The sequence below is a fragment of the Opisthocomus hoazin genome, chromosome 7 (assembly GCF_030867145.1).
Source record: "Opisthocomus hoazin isolate bOpiHoa1 chromosome 7, bOpiHoa1.hap1, whole genome shotgun sequence".
NCBI lineage: Eukaryota > Metazoa > Chordata > Aves > Opisthocomiformes > Opisthocomidae > Opisthocomus > Opisthocomus hoazin.
Window position 1 is genome coordinate 18,118,581 of NC_134420.1, and position 17,310 is coordinate 18,135,890.

General features: G+C 39.5%; 1 protein-coding gene across 2 annotated transcripts in view; it reads right to left on the reverse strand.

Moving 5' to 3' along the window:
- The window catches only part of MOB2 (MOB kinase activator 2), a 114,723-nt gene that overhangs the window by 57,535 nt on the left and 39,878 nt on the right, over nucleotides 1-17,310 (reverse strand). The window contains exon 1 of one of the 2 annotated variants that reach the window (XM_075427586.1): nucleotides 556-636. The exons of the other annotated variant lie outside the window; for it this stretch is intronic. Coding sequence (XP_075283701.1) covers nucleotides 556-593 — 38 coding nt within the window. The 5' untranslated portion in view covers nucleotides 594-636. Of the gene's footprint in view, nucleotides 1-555; nucleotides 637-17,310 lie in introns of those variants that run through there. 2 annotated transcript variants of the gene reach the window in all.

Genomic DNA, 17,310 nt, shown 5'->3' on the forward strand with positions numbered 1-17,310 from the left:
TCTCTGTTACTGAGAGAACTGAACAGCAATCAGAAAAAAAACCCCAGTATTTTCAAACCCACAAAACTAGTAAAGTAACTCAGAGTAGTTTTAAGTACTTGATACTACTTAAACTAATTTTGTAGACTGACTAAATTTAAAGTCATTTGTATCCCCTATCAGTGAGCATCACTTTTAATGAGTTTAGCTCTTGTTCGTATCAAAAGCATGAGGTGTTTGGTGGCAAATGCTTAAAATAATTACCACAGGCATCTCTTCAGGAATCACACAGTTCCTAATGCTTTGGCGGTTTTACTAAGCATATCCACCTTGTTTTAACACAGAGAGAACTCTAGCCTCCCCCCATTAAATACACATGCTTCAAAAGCAAACAGAACAAAACGTAGAAGAAAGCAAGCTAAATAAGCTGCATATTCGATATGCTGCTATCCTCTGTTCTTTTTAAGACAAAAGTTATTGTTTCATGTACCCCACCACTAGACAGAAAAAAAAAGGCTTCCGTTTCATGTGGGTTTAATGGTGAAGATTCAAAAGAGGATGCAGGCTCTTTCTTACCCGTTCAGCGTGTATGAGCCATTCCTCTTGAGTCTCATATTTGCAGATAAGAATCTCAGGAAAAAAATCCACAACGAGGTGGTTTGTCCTCTGCTAGACCTGAATGCAGGCACCTGCCTGGTGGCTGCGCTTTTTGTTCACCAGGGGATCTCTTTCCTGCTTCTCTGAGTCACCGGAGAGGAACAATGCGCAACGCCACCGGAGCCACTTCACTGGGAGCCAGCGGAAACCGCCTGCAGCCCAACAGGAGTCCAGAGGTGGTCACCCTCCCCAGCACGCCACTGACAAAATCTTGGAGCCCACCAAGGAAAAAGAGCCAAAATTCACGGAGAAGGGGTTTTTATAAAATACCTTAACTGCTCCCTGCATGTGCAAGAATAAATCTTGCAGAAAGCTGCATTTTATTGGTAAGGTCAATGAGCCTGAAAGCAGCTTCAGATCTATTCCCTCCTTCTCACCAGCCCTGCTGTGACTACTGCTCAAGTATTCAGAACACAAGGCAACTGAAGAAGCCCCAAATAACAAATACTCAGACTTTCTCATGTTTTTTCTCCTCCTAATATCAAGTCGGAGATGACACATGTGGAAAGGGACACACAATTAGTGGTTAAAAGGTTTTGTTTTCCTTGTAGAAAGTTAAGAGGCAGCAGACCTAAAGTCACGCTCAAATGCTGCAGAGAAAAATACCCTCTAGCAGCCCAGTCCTGGGCAGGCTGCCCTGCATAAATCACACGATTGCACTGTCTGTGATGAGGCTGTGTTCCTTCCCTTTCTGGTCACCCCACCATTTCCTGATAGCTGTGAACTGAACAGCTGCGCAGCTTTAACGGCTGGACCAGAGGGGCAAAGCTACCACACACCGCAAAAATGACTCCAGGTAACTGTTGATCATTTACTGTCTCTGAAAAAATCAATACTGACTCAAGTAATAAATCACATGAAAAACATTTTTAATAATGAATGTTGAAACGACTGTCACTTATGGCCTAGGTGAAACTACTTTAGGATAATGGGAAGACTGCACACTAGCCAATGTAAAAATTATATATTCACTACCTAAACAGAGGAAAGCAATGGACAGGGTCCTACAGAACTCTGGCCCGAGCACAACATTATTCTGTATTTTAATGGCCAAAATGTCTACAGACAGTATATTTGTCAAGCTGAATTCTCATCTTGATCCCATCTTTCCATAGTTCTTTCAGATTTGTCATCTAAAAATTTAACAGAGAGAAACAGCCTAAAAAAAATAGGCGAATTGCTTCGTTTCTTTCCAGGTGCCTGAGTGCACACAGTTAGGTGTAACTAAGTATACGTGTGTAGGGACTGATTCGATCACAAATGCTGAGAGAAAAAAGCATTACAATGAATTACAGGCTGAAGAAACCAATGGCATCGTACTGTTGATAAAAGGCAACGAGACTGAGCTGTAACAATATGCTGCGTCTGCGAGATAGAAAGGAATTCTCGGCATCTATCAGGCCTCATCTGGAGTACCATGCCCAACCCTTGGCATCCTAGTTGAAGACAGATGTAGAATTAGCTGGAGCCCAAGGAGCACCAAGAAGAACATTCTCTATCTCACAGATGAGAAAACCGAGGGAGGAAAAACACGTTAACACCCTCCAAGAATGCAGAACACTGCTGTAAAGGAAACAAAACGTTCTTCCTGCTCAATGCACCACAAAGGGACTTGAATTAAGCAAGAAATAAACCAGGTCAGTAGATTTTTTTTGTTTGAGAGGTCTGTTTGTTTGTTTTGTAAGTACAGGAAGAGATTACAGAGGCTCCATTATTGCAGGCCTTTGAGGTGATCTTGCTCCAGAGCTGGGGACTGACAAGGTGACCTCTACAGATCCCTTACATCCCTAGCTTTCTATGATTTGCTTCTTTTACTAACTGGAAGAAAGAATGAAAATTGTGCTGTGTAACCACGAGGCAAACTAGCTCAAGTCAAACCAGACTACAGCATGCTTCAGATTTTTTTCCTCAAAATACATTATACTGGCCAGGACTGCAAATAGGTCCAATAGATTACCCCAGAGTGGTAGCAGCACGCTGCTTTTATCGTGTACATCATAGGGAAGAATTACACTTCATGTTCTTCTTGGCCATCAACTTTGCAACGTTCCTACCTATATGCTGGCTGGCACCAGAGCCCGATTCTTCCAGTTCAAACGAAATCTTGAAACTTGAAAACTTGAACTCAGTTTTCTTCCTGGAAGCAAAAATCTCTAGGGAAAAGTCTCTGGAGAGGTGATCTTCAACCCAGACTCAGAGTAAATATATTATGTCTTGAATTTTAATTGAAATAAATCATGCCCCACTGAAAAGATGCATTTAACAGTATAATTAAAGCATATATAACACTGGAGTTTTTTGGGTATCTACTAATTTGCATTGGAAGTGCACCAGCCATATGGAACACAGAAGCTATCATGTGGTGGTATCTGATGACTACTACTTAATAGCAATTGAGTACTACCGTAAACCGGAGAATCACAGTTTTTGTAATTTAAAAAAAGCAGACCTTCCCCCCGCTTTTTTTAAGCTCCTTTCTGGATGCAAAATGTAAGCGATGTACCCACGGATTTTCTGAGCATTTTGTTTTTACTGGCTACCTCATTTCTTAAAAATAAATTTCAGCATTCTGTTGCTGCAAGCAGCTGCTGTTTTTTCCAAACTCTACTTCTGCCAAAAGACATCAATGCTTTTTTCTTTTTCACTTCTCCATGCTCTTTCAGGGATTACAGCAGCACAAGGGTATGTGTTCTTTAACATCTCCATCTGAAAACTATTATAGGAAACCAGCAACTAAATATAAACTGTCCAACTGGAGCCGGAGCCAGCCACATTGATGCTGGGATCCCAAAATGCTATCATGGACAAAAGAGCTTACCACAGAAACACAGCGAAAGCCCACTTGCCAACAGAACTGCTTCAGAAACAATGAATTCCTGCTTCAGAGGTCTTCTGGAGAAATGTGTTTGGTTAACAAAGATAAAAAACTTCTTATTTTTAGTCAACATGAAAATAAAGACAATAAACTCGCTGCAGTCGGCAACTCTGTGGTGAGGCAATATGCTATACACATTATCTCCTACAGTATTTTTAATTAGCTGCTGCACCTAAAGAAATTCTTTTCTCCTCTCTCGCTACACGTACACATTCCAGAGAGCACACACAAGCTGAATCATCATTACTGTGGTGAAAACACATGGGAGGAGGAAAAACATCTTTACGTCTCCTTAAGATCCCTTCTGACAAATAAAGAATTCTTACGGCCCACTTCTCTTTTATTCCTTTCCCCATGCAGACGCCATAAATTTCAGCATGGATTATTTGTTCCCAGGCTAGACATTCATCCAATTACTGCTCTGCTTCTGCAGGGAATTTCAACAGGACCATTTGGCCCAGTTATTCTGGACGTTAGCTCAAAGTACAGTTCTTCAGATAACAGAAATTAGTATGGATGATTTACCATTTTCAACCGTCTCCCAGCCACTTTGTGCTTTGAAAACAGTGTGAAAAGATCTCAAAAAAAAAAAACACCCACCTCCATTTAATAAGGAAATGTACACGTTAAGTAAAAAGCAGGGTACAGAAGAGAACAGCTAGTCCTCTACTACTTGGAAAGACTTACAGTATACTCAGAGCTTAATTATTCATCCAGTGGGAGTTCTGCATGTGAATGAAACATCTTTCTGCATCTAAAAAGCAACACTCACTAGTAACCTCAGTTCTCCACATCTGGTCAGGAAAGAGAGGAGACAGTGTGCCCATATGTACCCTAATTTCGAGAGCGCCACAGCTTTTTCACAAGTGTTCAAGTTACTTCTACAGCAATTAGTGTTATTTTATACATGTATTCTGGACCCATTCCCTCCCATGTTTTTGAAAAATCTATTTGAATTTGTCCCACTATTGAAGAGAACAACTTACTCCCTTTCTTCTGCAAAATACACACTAACCTAATGCTTAACTTTGTTATCCACTGTCTTGCATCGTAACTTGCACTTAAGGGCTAGCCAAGTTAATTCCCAAGATAACCAACGAAACACCAAATTGTTACAAGAAACAAACTTGAGTCTGCTTTTCTGGTCTGATTACACACTTGTAGAACTTTGTATTAGTTCACTTATCACACAAGGCTCCAAACAGCAGGTCAGTCCGGTTCACTTCTGCTTAACTTCTTGGCTGATTTAGGCTTAAACACTGACATTAGAGAAACAAGGAGCTTACAGATCAGTATCAACTGCTGCTGAATAGGGAATGAAAAAGAGGAGGAGAAGAACGGGAAAATTGACTCTGAGACATAGCTGGAAATAAATGATTTCCGCAAATTCTGCTAATTCATTCTGCACATGAACATAGAGCTGCCTCAGCTTCAGAGCTGAACGGACTTCTTTGCCAAAGCTGTAAAGAAATCCCATTTCAGTGGGGGTTTTGACTTAGTACTGAAAAGAAATAAAAACCCTGTGTGGGGACACCATAATGGTCAATATACAAATGAAAGCCGTATCACATTCCCTATATACAAACAGAAAGCTGGAACTCATGCGAAGTCTTTAATTTGCTTTTTAAGGGAAGATTTTTAAAAAATTAATACAAGAGCCAGTCCTGAGTTAAGGCAAAGATGACAGCAGCACCAAAAGGGTTATTACAAGCACTTCATAATAAGCAAAACAGGACAGTGTTGGAGAAAGTTACAGAACTGAAATAACAGAAAAGTAATCCGCCTGGAAACGGAAAAGGGTGGGTGAGCAGTCTCTACCAGACAAGGGCAAAAGCCATGGTTTATAAATTTAGAAAAAAATACACACCCACACAAAACTTCTCAAGTAATAGCATAAGGGGGGGGGGAACCACCACACAACATTTTACAAGGCATTTATATAAATTTTGCCTAATCATTCTTAATGGCCATCTGCCCATGGCTCAGTACAGGAAAGACCGAGCTTTCACCGTGTGCCAGACTGCCTGAAACACAAACCTCTGAGACACTGCCCGCTTTGATCTCCCACTTCGGGCAGTTTCCTGGAGATGGGTTTGGAGCAAACGAACACGGACAGCTTGCTCTTTGGAAGGGCTGGCCGAAAGAGTTAATGTAATGCATGTTTGCTATCAGACTTCACAGTGTTCAATTGCATTATTTTTAACTTATCTGAAATGATTTACAGGTTTCAGAACAGAAGCAGCTAGACAGAATTTAATAATTAGTTTCAGTTTTAAAGAGAGGTCCTTACATAGGGTTAACAAAGTATTGTGGCAAATAAATATCTCAGTGAGACGTGAAAGTTGCCCTGCTTCACGCAGATGGGCATTAAGACCAGCCACGTGGACAACAGTTCTATAAATAACCGTGGTAAATGGCTGGAGCATGAAGATCCCCATTCAAATCAGCCCCCCAAACTTTGCCCATCTCAAAGGAAGGCTCAAAGTAACATAATAAATAGCAAGAGAAGATTGATGTTCTTGGCAAGAGCAGCAAGCAGGTAATTTCGAGCAGGCACTGCCCCTTCAGTCCAAGAACAGGAAAGAACTGTATGACTTACCACAGCACCCCACCCAAGGAGTCCCAGTCGGTATAAAAGCCTCTGCTGCAAAATTTAGCTAATGATACAATCCAGGAGAAGTCTGGAAGTACCACAGAGGGAGAGCAGGAGAGAAATTTCTGAGAAAGAGACTTTAGCTAAAATTAACTACACACGATGTGGCACGTATGAATCCCTGAAGTCTATAAAACAAGCAGAAAGAAAAAGTAGTTAAGTTTCAACAGCATAACTTGCTTCTTTCCTTTTTTTTTTTTTTTTTAATTTAGTTAAGTGGTCTCACACTAAGGTGCTAAAAGCTACAAGCAATTTTTCTACTAAAACAAGTCTGAAACTAGATTGGTTTTGTTAAAAATGAAACAGTGCCCAGACTCCAATACAGAAAGCTGGTATTCCACAAGTAAAACTTCAATTTCTTTTAACAAAGGAAAGGAAGGAAAATTCTTTAAATATTACAAAAGGGTTGTAATTTTGGTCAGATACAGAATAAATCATTAAAAACATGAGGTATCAGGAAATACAATAGGATAATAAGAGTCTAAATTTTTAAAGACAGACAGCATGCCATATATAGGTTAGTGAGTACAACAGGTAATAAGATGTACAACTATGTGCGTGGTCATTAAAATATTTTTAATTTGAAAGAAATTAAAAGTCTCATGCCCTTACTCTCTGAATCTCCTTTTAAGCTTGATTATGAGCTTGCCCTTGCACACCCTCCCCAACGTCCTCAAAGATTCATTCATCTCTTCCATTACTAGCGTTGCCACTGCATGGACTGACGGGACTCTAGAACACTCCTCTCACACTAGGGTAAAGGAAATTCACCTAAGTCCCAAGTTCAGACTGCAGATGCAGATTCTTATTGCCAAATATTACATATTTAAGAAAGTTATTTGCTTAAGAAGTTTAACATTTATACCTGCAAAAGACAACAAATCAGCCAGTCACTAAGTTGTTCTTTTGCAGTCCCTAATTCAGATAGGTGTGAAAGATCTGTGCAAAAATGCTTACTTGGGAAGGGAAACACTGATCAGCTCTCTGCAATTCAGCATCCAGTACAAATCCAAACAAACACACACTTCTGCACCCATGGCTTTGACCAACTGGATAATGTGTGGGAAATGGCGCTTATAAGTAGCGGCGGCGAGGGAGGGGGACACCAAAGATTAGCAAAAAAACCTGTAAAGCCAAACATATATATTACAGGAAGTCAACTACAATCAAACACTTTAAACTGATCTACCAGTTGTTGACTGGTATGAACAGAGGAGAAAAGTGGAAAATTGAACATTTCAGAATAAAGTCTGATCATAAAAATTATCATCCTGCATTTGTCAAGTCACTTATCAGATATGCTTTACATGATACACCTTCAGAGAGAAGACAATTCATTATCTCAAAACAAATAAATACAATATTATTTTTGCAGACTATTCTGTGCTTCTAAATTAACACACATAATGAAGCAGCTTCTCTGAAATTCAGTGCAGAGTGAAAAATACCACGCCTGTCAATGGCAAAGGCAGTACATAAATCATCTGAACACTGGCCTTTCAGGTGATCCTAACAAAGCCCTTGCCAAACCGGACTTCAGCTGCTGCTCCTCACGTTTTTGCAAGACCCTAAATATTTAACAAACAAAAAAATGTCGTTGTAGACTAACCCCAGACATAACCCTAGTCATCTGTGCTTCAAAGAAAGGCAAGAATACTTCAGTCAGAGTCTGGACCTTGTATCTGAGGACATCAGAACACTTAACTAACTCTAACTTTTATATAGCACTTCTGGAAATTCTTACAGCGCTCTGGAAAAAAAGCCCTCAATCCCTGCAACCTATGTCATCTCCATGATCGTTACATTCATTAGATTGGAAAACCCCAGGAGTAAATGGCTATAAAGTGGAGCAGATAAAAGGGAACACAGTTGGAAACAGAATCAAAATCTCACTGCTGTTTCTGCCTTTCTACATTACCGAGGATAAGATACACAGGGTACCATCTGTGCTGTGCATTTTCATTGTAGTAGCTAAGGCACAGCAGTGAATGTGAAGTAAAACTCTAGTAAGGCCAGAATACTGGACTTTCAAGTATCAGATAGCTTGTAGCTATAAATACTAGACTCCCCAATCCTTAGACAGTTTAAGGCCAGGAATGAAGAATCTACTACATCTACCAGTGAGCTCATGTCTTCCATTTTGGTATCTCCTTTTCCCAAAGTGTAAAATGGCAATAACGACACTTTGGGAAGCACTTGGACAGTCAGAAACTGAGAAGATACAAAGTCTAGAATTTATGAGTTGAAGTGACTCATGTAAAGCCAATCACCAAATGAAAGAATAACATAATTCAGAAGTCCTCAGCTCTCAATGCAAACCTCACTGCTAATGCCTCGTGCCCTCCTCCTCTGTGCGCGCACACACACACACACACACACTTTCTCTAAAGATTTTTGTTGAACAGGGAGCTCAGCTCCCAATGCAAAACTGTAGGCAAAGACTAATTACTAGACTCTTAATTTATACACTACCATTCTTAAGTCAGAAAACAAAACTGAAAAGTTGTACATGCCACTAAATTTCATCCAAACTTTGCACAATTGCTGCCTGGCCACATTCCTGGTTTATTCAGAAGCAGTCCATCTAGCTTATGCAATGAGAAAACCTACAACCCAAGGCAATCCCTAACTCCTCACATAATTTATCCCATGCCTATACGCAGTCTTACGTCCTAAAAGTATTTAGCCTGGCAAGCTGATCTTAAATTGCCTTCAGAGGCAATATACTTCTTCAGTCACCAACGGATGATCTGGGAGAACAAAGCAAAAAAAAACGTATTTTAGGAATGAAATATTTTCTTGCTGGCAAAAGATGGAGTAACTCAACATTAAAAGCAGAATTTCTAAGCTACCACCAGAATTTTTATCCTTTTACTGTGCCACTACCTAGAAGGAGGACAACTTAACAGGAGTGACTAATCTTGCTGTGAAAGCCCAGGTTAGGCAAGAGAGAGAACCGGTTTTTGACTGAAAACTGAATAACCAAGAAGCGACTCAGTTTAAATTTGAAAAACTGACTGCCAAATTAATGAAGTCACAAAACTTCATATGACAGGTTAGAGTTGCCTCAAAACCATCATGTTTTCCAGGTAGTATCACCCTTTCATTTGAAAGGGTCTTGAGTGTTCCTGGAAGATTTTAGCCATCATCAGTTTAGCCCCACATACACCCTCCTCACATGTACATATGATGGTCAAATACTTTTTTTTTTCTTCAAGCATTTCTAAGGGGTACATATTTCATATAGCCCGCTCTTTCTCCACAAGAAGTATCTTCTACTGACTCACCCAGCTTACTTAACATTGCACTTGTGTTATGCTTCCTTTCTTTATGGACTCCGTCTTTACTTCTTCCAGGATTTAAAAGGAATACTAGGACTACAGTCATATATTTTAATCTGTCTAGTTGTATTTACCCATATATTTCCACTAAAGCACAGCTTCATTAACTGCCATGGGTGAAACACAGGCCTGACGATCGCAGAGGTTGGGAACTTATTTTCAAGAGGAGGTCGGGTACCCGTTTGAGCCATTCCTTCTGCACACATGCCCTTGTATAGAATTTCAGCTTACACACTGGGGATTTAAACTAAATCTTGGAAGTATAAAGCACGCTGTTTAGGGTCACAGAGTTGTTAGTTTGCATTCATCATTCAGAAGAATTAATTCAAAAGCCAATCATTAAACCCACTCTAAACATAATTTTAGATTCCTAACAGATGGACAAAAGAAAACCTGCACAGCAAGTTGAGAAGGGGGATTCTCCTTACATGCTATTGTGGAATGTCTACTATTTATCTAATGCTTTATAATTGTTGTTGTTGTTCACTTATTTATTTTGCATGGATTTCTAATCCAAGTTCATATAATTTTCTTCAAGTTACCTAACTACAGTAATAAAAGCAGTCTTGCCTACAGTGCTGTGAACAGGGGCACAAGCAAAGACTATGCTAATTGGCATACAATTTTCAAAGGTCTATTATCACATCATTAGCCAAGCCATTTACATGTCTGCAAGGTGGAATATTCTCCAATTTTAGACAGCGAAATGGGACAAAAATTGATAAAATTGCTTTGGGTCAAACAGTACAGTGTGTTGCTGAGTAAGAGTTTAAACTCTTCAGTGGCTTGAGTAGCTCATAATGGGCCATTTTCACACTATGCCCTTGTCCAGCTGACACTATCTTCTGTCTAATGTTTAAAGAGATAGAGCAAGGTTATCTACCAACAAATGTTAACATTCACTTACACTGTGAGTAAATCTCATTTCTTTACTTCAAAAAAAAATTAAAGGACCAATTAGCAAAAAATGTCTGGCTATATGTTCGCAGTCAGATAACTAAGTAAAAGCGTAAAGAATAATCAGCACCTATATCTCTCATGTCTAGAAGCTAAACCAAAAAACACTGAAAGGCAGTACATGCTGTCCTAAAACTGCTTCTAGGTCAATAATCAAAATTTTTGAAAAGTATATAGTCCAAGCAACTGTAAAGGTATATCACCAGTGTAATACATATGGGGTTTTCCCCATGGATTTTAGCAGCATGGTCGATATCCAAAAAGATGTATGTTAAAGCAATTCTGGGCTAAAGACTGAAGGCCTTAAAGCAGCCTTGCTGCACATATGGATTGTAAACCATTTTTTCCCAGTGCTAATTATCATACTACTCTGTTCCCTCAAAAAAAAGAAGAAATTTCGTACACTGTTTTCTATTAAACACATTGAAAAGTAATTTCTAAGTTGCAAAACTCCATCATCTTCAAATCCTGGAAGTGAATAAAAGCACGCAATTCTGGATCCACGGCAGACTTTGGCACCTGAGCAGGCACTGCTACCACGCTCAGTTTCACTACGCTATGAGAGTATCTTTACAACGGCATTTGCTCTGCTAGCCTAGACAAGCAAGCTACCCAGAGGACTGCTGGGTTCAGCTCCAGGGGATGAAAGGAGGAGACCTCTAGCAACTGGAAACCTTTCTGCTTCCAGCAGAGCTGGCATTTCTTCCCCTACCCATCCAGCTTTCTCCTTACCTGTAATTTGCACCCATACTCACTTTGTGATTGTATTTAACCTTCGTATTGTATTCTCATTCCCATCTACACTTCAAGTTTCTGCACCAGCACAGGATCCTTCAGTTTTTCAGGTGCCCATCTGACAAGGGAAAGGGCCTATGAAGAACTAGTATAAAGCAAACTTAACTGCACGTTTCGTCAGCTTTGACCTGCCTTTCACTCCAACCTGCAACCCTCATCTCTTTTTCATCTACTCCAAATTTCTTACAAAAAAATCTTTTGAGAAGTTAGCAGAGCTCTCCATTTTCAATTACATTCACACCCTGGGAGTCACCAGAACAGACACCGAACTGATTGCCGCAGTCCCAGAACAGCTGTTTACAGTCATATTGAAAGCATCAAATACAGCATTGTGCTTTAACCCCATGCATTATTTACAAATCACCTTGCACAGCAACAGGTGAAACCCCATTTCTGATTTTAAAACTTGGGTTCAGTCATCGCTCAGAAAATCATTCCTGTTCTATTTTTTCCTTCTGACACCTAGTTAAATGAAAAATTATACTCTGTTGATATATAGCACCAGAGCCTCCACATCCTAGTACAATAATGGATTATCTGCTTGTTTTACAAGCAAAAAAACTCACTACATTGCCATAATACAAGATAAAGTTCAGCTCAGAGCAGTGAAAGCTGGAAAGGGATATCATTGTACTATCGCTGGTAACCTTTAAAAACCTACCCATTTCAAGTTTAAGTGATGAAAAGTTCTATTCTTCGTAAGTAGTGAAAAACCAAGGCTCTTCAGTCTTCTATGAATCATTACCAGGGCACAAGCCAGTTTTGGTCCTATACCAGACACAACAGTTTTTGTAAAGCTCTGCTGCAGGTTGTCTGCTCTCACCATGCCCCCGGCCCTTTCATTTTTCTCATACACTGCACTTAAGTAACAATGTATATCAAAGAATTTGGATCATCAAGTGAGATGCCTTATCTCTGCCTCTGAAGTTGCAAGTGCCAAATAAACGATTATGCAAGCACCTACAAAACACTGTAAATCCAGGGCCAGAGTCCTTGCCTCACCCACCCCTTTAATGTCTCTGCCTCTTCCAATTTCCCTCATCTCCTAAAGAGTGACTGGTATTTTATACACAGGATAAGATTTAGGGAATGTCACTGCAATGCTTGGACATTTGTTAATACAGGTCACCTTTTTTATTATTATTAAATTATTTGCCAATGTGATTTCAAGTACACATACTACAAAGTTTCCCCCACACACACACACACATTAGAATCGAGCTTATTTTCAAGGCCATCTTTCCCTTCTCTTCCACACCCAGTGCACATATTTTGGTGCAATCACACAAAAAACAATTGCTTCCCTTCTGTGTATCACTGAGCAGCAACCCTGCTATTGCAGAGAATCCATGACAGAGAGAGTTCATCCTATGGGTCAGGCATGAAGCAATAATGTGCTATAAGGAAAGCATATACATGTGTTATTAATATTTTTAACATAAAATTCCACCTTTCATCTGCAGGTATTTTAACAAAATCCCATCATTTTGCTCCTCAAAAACTCTTTGACAAATTTCACAAACTCCATATAAGCGCAACAGCAAGTGCTCAAAGAGGAAAAGCAGCTGTAGAAAGTTTTGACTAAACGTGTTAGAAACACTGCAGTGTCATAATCTTTAAGCTAGGTTTTGTCCTTCTCTATAGACAGAACACACAAAAAAATCAGCTTAAAAGGTCTTTTCCAAATATTTTCTCGTGACAGAAAGACGAAACACTACCATGAACTCCACAAGCTTCTTCAGAGGATTTTTTTCAAGTCTGACTCAAAAATCATATAAATCACTTCTATGCTCTTTCCTCATATCTAAAGCAAGATTTGCCCTCCCCATGTTGTCATATTGCACTCTGCTCCAATTACATAGAGCACAAGCCAAGAAAGGCTACAAAATTCCTGAAGTTACTGCTGCAGAAGTGACAGCAACCCAAAATCCTGGTATTTACAATGACAAAAGATAGACACACAGGAAAAACCATGACTTTCAGCAACGAATCAGTGATGAATCATTTAAACACTGACAAACTATTGAAATCTGAAATTCCTTTTCTGGCAAGTTACTGCTCTATGAAAGAGCTAATGAAACTTGGGGAAAAGTTGCAAAAGAAAAGAACGTCACACTCAAACTTATCAAAGAATCCAGCTTACACTACTCAATCCTAAAACATTTAGGGGTAAGTGGGTTTTTTGGTGTTGTTTTTTTTTCTTTTAAACACAAAAACAACCACGTGTAAAGGAATTAGCTGGCACAGACACCATGTTATCCACTATTTATTTTTTTCTGAAGAGCAAGATGCATTTAAACCTGTAAATTGGTATTTCACTTTGCAACACTATGTAGTTATACTCTGTCCTATGGGGTCTGAAACATATACTGCAGATGGAGAACAGTTTAACTTCAGCACAGATAACCTGCATGTCCCCTAATTACAGACTCAAATGGTAGCTGTGTGCAAAACCCCCGAAATAATTACGGTTCTTACTGATACAGTGTAAGTGATGATATATCAAGTCATTTAGAGAGAAATGACACAACAAACCTTCCAGCAGTACAGACATTGCTATGGAAAGATCTACTTTTTCCATTACAAGAAGTTTATAATATTCACATGGTTTTCAAATTTGGAGTTATTGATCAACACATGAATTAGAATTCCTAGACTAAGATTTCTGTCGGTTAGACATATGGTCTTTCAGCTACATAATCCTACTAGGCTAACAGGCTAATTTACCAAACATGTACAGTGAGGAACCTGAAAATTACTGTTACTTTATTGACATGACCCTCATTCCAAAACTGTGCCTTCTACTCTTAGGTATCATGCCCTCACTGCCCCATTAAGTTTTAATTAAACCATAAACCATCTGCGGTGATCTCACCAAGGAGGCTGCCAGTGCATGCACCTGCTAAAACAATTGCTCTGGAAATCTCCTCTCTTACACAGAAAACACTTTCTGCTACCACACAGTTCTAGAAGGCCAGTAAGTGTTTCCACTTAATGCACGCTCCACTTCCAACGTCAACAATAAGAAATGTACCCCTACCTTCCATGGGATATACAGTAAACATTTGAGAATACTCTCATTTTTCAGAAGCATCAAGTGAAGGAAAATAGCTCAGTTATGCATAGAGCCTAACTTTTCTAGAATCAACGTCTTGGCCTTCTAAGAGCATTTTTTAAGACAATAATGGCCTTGAAATCTTGCAAAGATTCGTTTGTTGTTTGCATTTAAAAGCTCACTAATAGGAAGAAGCTGCTTCATGACCACATCCTTTGAAATATCTTGAGAAATGAAAACTTACCTCATTTCAGCCTAATACTTACAGGACAGCACACACAGCAAAAACATTCACCGTTATCTGGCTGGTTACCCTTAAAAAAGCTTAACAGGCAATGCAAAGAATTTTCACAGTCAGGTTTCTCGGGAGGTACAAGAGGCTCTTATAGAAAGAAAAGATGGGTGGTGCGATGAGCTTACGTTTCCTGTCAGAGAAAAGTACCAAGACCGTGTCACACTCATAACCTAGAAAGGACGAGTATTCTCCAGTATTACAACACTTATTAAAGCACACTACAGGAATAAAACATCACAGCTCCTTGGCTTTACTGCATGGGAAAAATCACTGAGGGCAGCATAGTCCACTAAGAACATCACCTGACCTGTCTGCAACAGACCCCACTGAACACCGTTCTGAAGTACACACAACTTCGTGACAACTCAAACACGGCAGCATCAAGATAAAATTTCAGACCAGCTGGCACCATTCTATCTATCTGTAAGCTTTTTCTATTTCAAAACCGCTAGTACGCCAAGAGCTACAAATTTAAGCACGCCTTCCTACAAGGGGAAAAGATACAAGTCACTCAGATGAACCCCCTGTAACAAACAACTCAAATGCCCTCACACATACAAAGCAGTAAGTGGAGGGGGGCTTAGGCCTCCGAGGGAAGGCTGTGTACCTCCAAGGGCAGCACAGAAGTTCTCCTTATCCGCCTCTCCCCCTCAGCAGCACTGTGACCTCCCGAGCAGGGATGCTAAGCGGCTCCCCTCCTCCAGCCCTCCTATGTCTCAGACATTTCCTGGCTCCACTGGCATTTATTTTCAGCCCTCAAGATTCCTTTCTATATGTTCCAGGAACCCTCTAGCCATCCTCTGTCCAGATGGCAGACTTCAGATGAAGGGAACAGGGTCTTGGAGAGTCTTTTCTTGGCCTGCTTCTCAGCAGCCTGCTGGAACTGAGAGGCAGGCTGAGTCTTGCACAGACAAGGCTCTGTTGCACTGCAAAAGTCCTTCAATCCCTCTCCATGGTTTCCCCTCAATGCCCTCTTTGTCTTCAAACAAATTTGTCTTAAACCTTTTAACAGCCTCTGCTTTCCAGGGGCATGCTTTATACAACCTACTCCCTGCAAAGCTGCAGAAAGCCAATAAAATGGCAAAGGAAAGGAGTCTTAAACAATGCTGTAATGGACAACCAGAGCTTCAGTCTTTACTGTGTACAAAGCAGATGCTATTTTGACAAGCAGATGCAGAAGAAAAAGGTAGGCGATAGCTTTCAGCCCTCTTGATCCTTGTCATTGCGAGAGATTTCTGAAACATGACAGAAACACAGTAGTTTACGTACTCAAATTCAACTAGGACCATCATCCTACAATGAACTTTTTTCAAATTGTGACTCTCCCAGATAACCAATCCCTCTTAAAGACCAACACAGTGTTATCACTAATACTATACATTCATGTACAAGCTTCAGAGAATGACTTCTATGTCTTTTCTTTCAGAAAGTCAAATTTTTGCCCAAGTAAGTAGAAAAAATGAAAAAAAAAAAAGTCTGTTTCCAAATGCAGCTTCAGTGACCAACGGTTTCACAAGTTTTAGCAAGATTTATCAGGATTCCTTTAACTTATATCAAAGACCATGACATTATTTAATTTCTATATAAATAAATGAAACAATACTTTCATGACCCAAGAAGGTTTAAATCTGAAATAAAGCTGGATGCGTCAGAGTAGAATATATTTAGGTACAAACTATTCTGAAATCAAACACAGTAAACAAGGTCAGCTCCCCATTTAAAGACTAGAGCCATCAGGAAGACTAATGTAGCCCTAGGCTAGAAAGATTAACTTAGGAAATGAACAGCAAGAGAAAGAACAAATTGCAGAACTTCAGTAAAATCCAACTGGGGTAAGAAAGGAGAAGTTATAGAGAAGCTGCAGCAGCATAGAAAACTTTCCAAGTTCAGGTAGAATTGTAAAAGTCCAGCATCTCAAAGGAAATGATCGGAACAGTGAAATGATAGGATAATTAAGCAAAACATGGTCTTGTCCTTTGAAGGTCAATTAAAAAAAAGCACCTTCCTTGGTGGGAAAAGCAACACAATCTAGAGGCAGTATTAGGCACTGCAGTGCCACTATCACACTTGTCATTCCTGTTCTGTTGGTCTACCATTGATTTTAAAACATGGTCAACTGTCTCCTTCTGTCCCTTTTATCATTTACACTTGTCAAAACACTGCTTCTGAGAGGATATCTTCAGTCTCATTTTGACCAAAAAAATCATACAAGAATTATCTTTAAGAAAATTCACCACTGCTTTATGGGATAGTTTCAAAACCAAATGCTATAAATAAGCTATATTCAATACCCTGCCCAGATTTTTATAATGTATACTATATTTTTTATTTTCCTTAACATTTGTATATCACTAGAAACCCCTCTTTTTCAGATAGATGCATAAAAGATTCATAAATTATTTCAAACAGTTCAAAAATTTTTTAGGTAAGTCCTTTCATTTAAGAGGTGTGATCTATTTCTCATTAGGATAATATACTACCTGCATGATGATATCCATAGCTCCTCCCAGAAACATTTGGGATTGTCTAATTAAGATTTATCTGCTCTTATGAAATGTCCACGGTGCGATTTACAGTCATCAACTGTGTAATCGCTGAAGCTGATGAACTGGTTTTAAGTTCCTGTTTTATCTCCTCCCTTCTTTAGTTTCTCAGCAGATTAAAAAAGGCGTAACTTCATCAGAAATTATTTAAAATCAATTT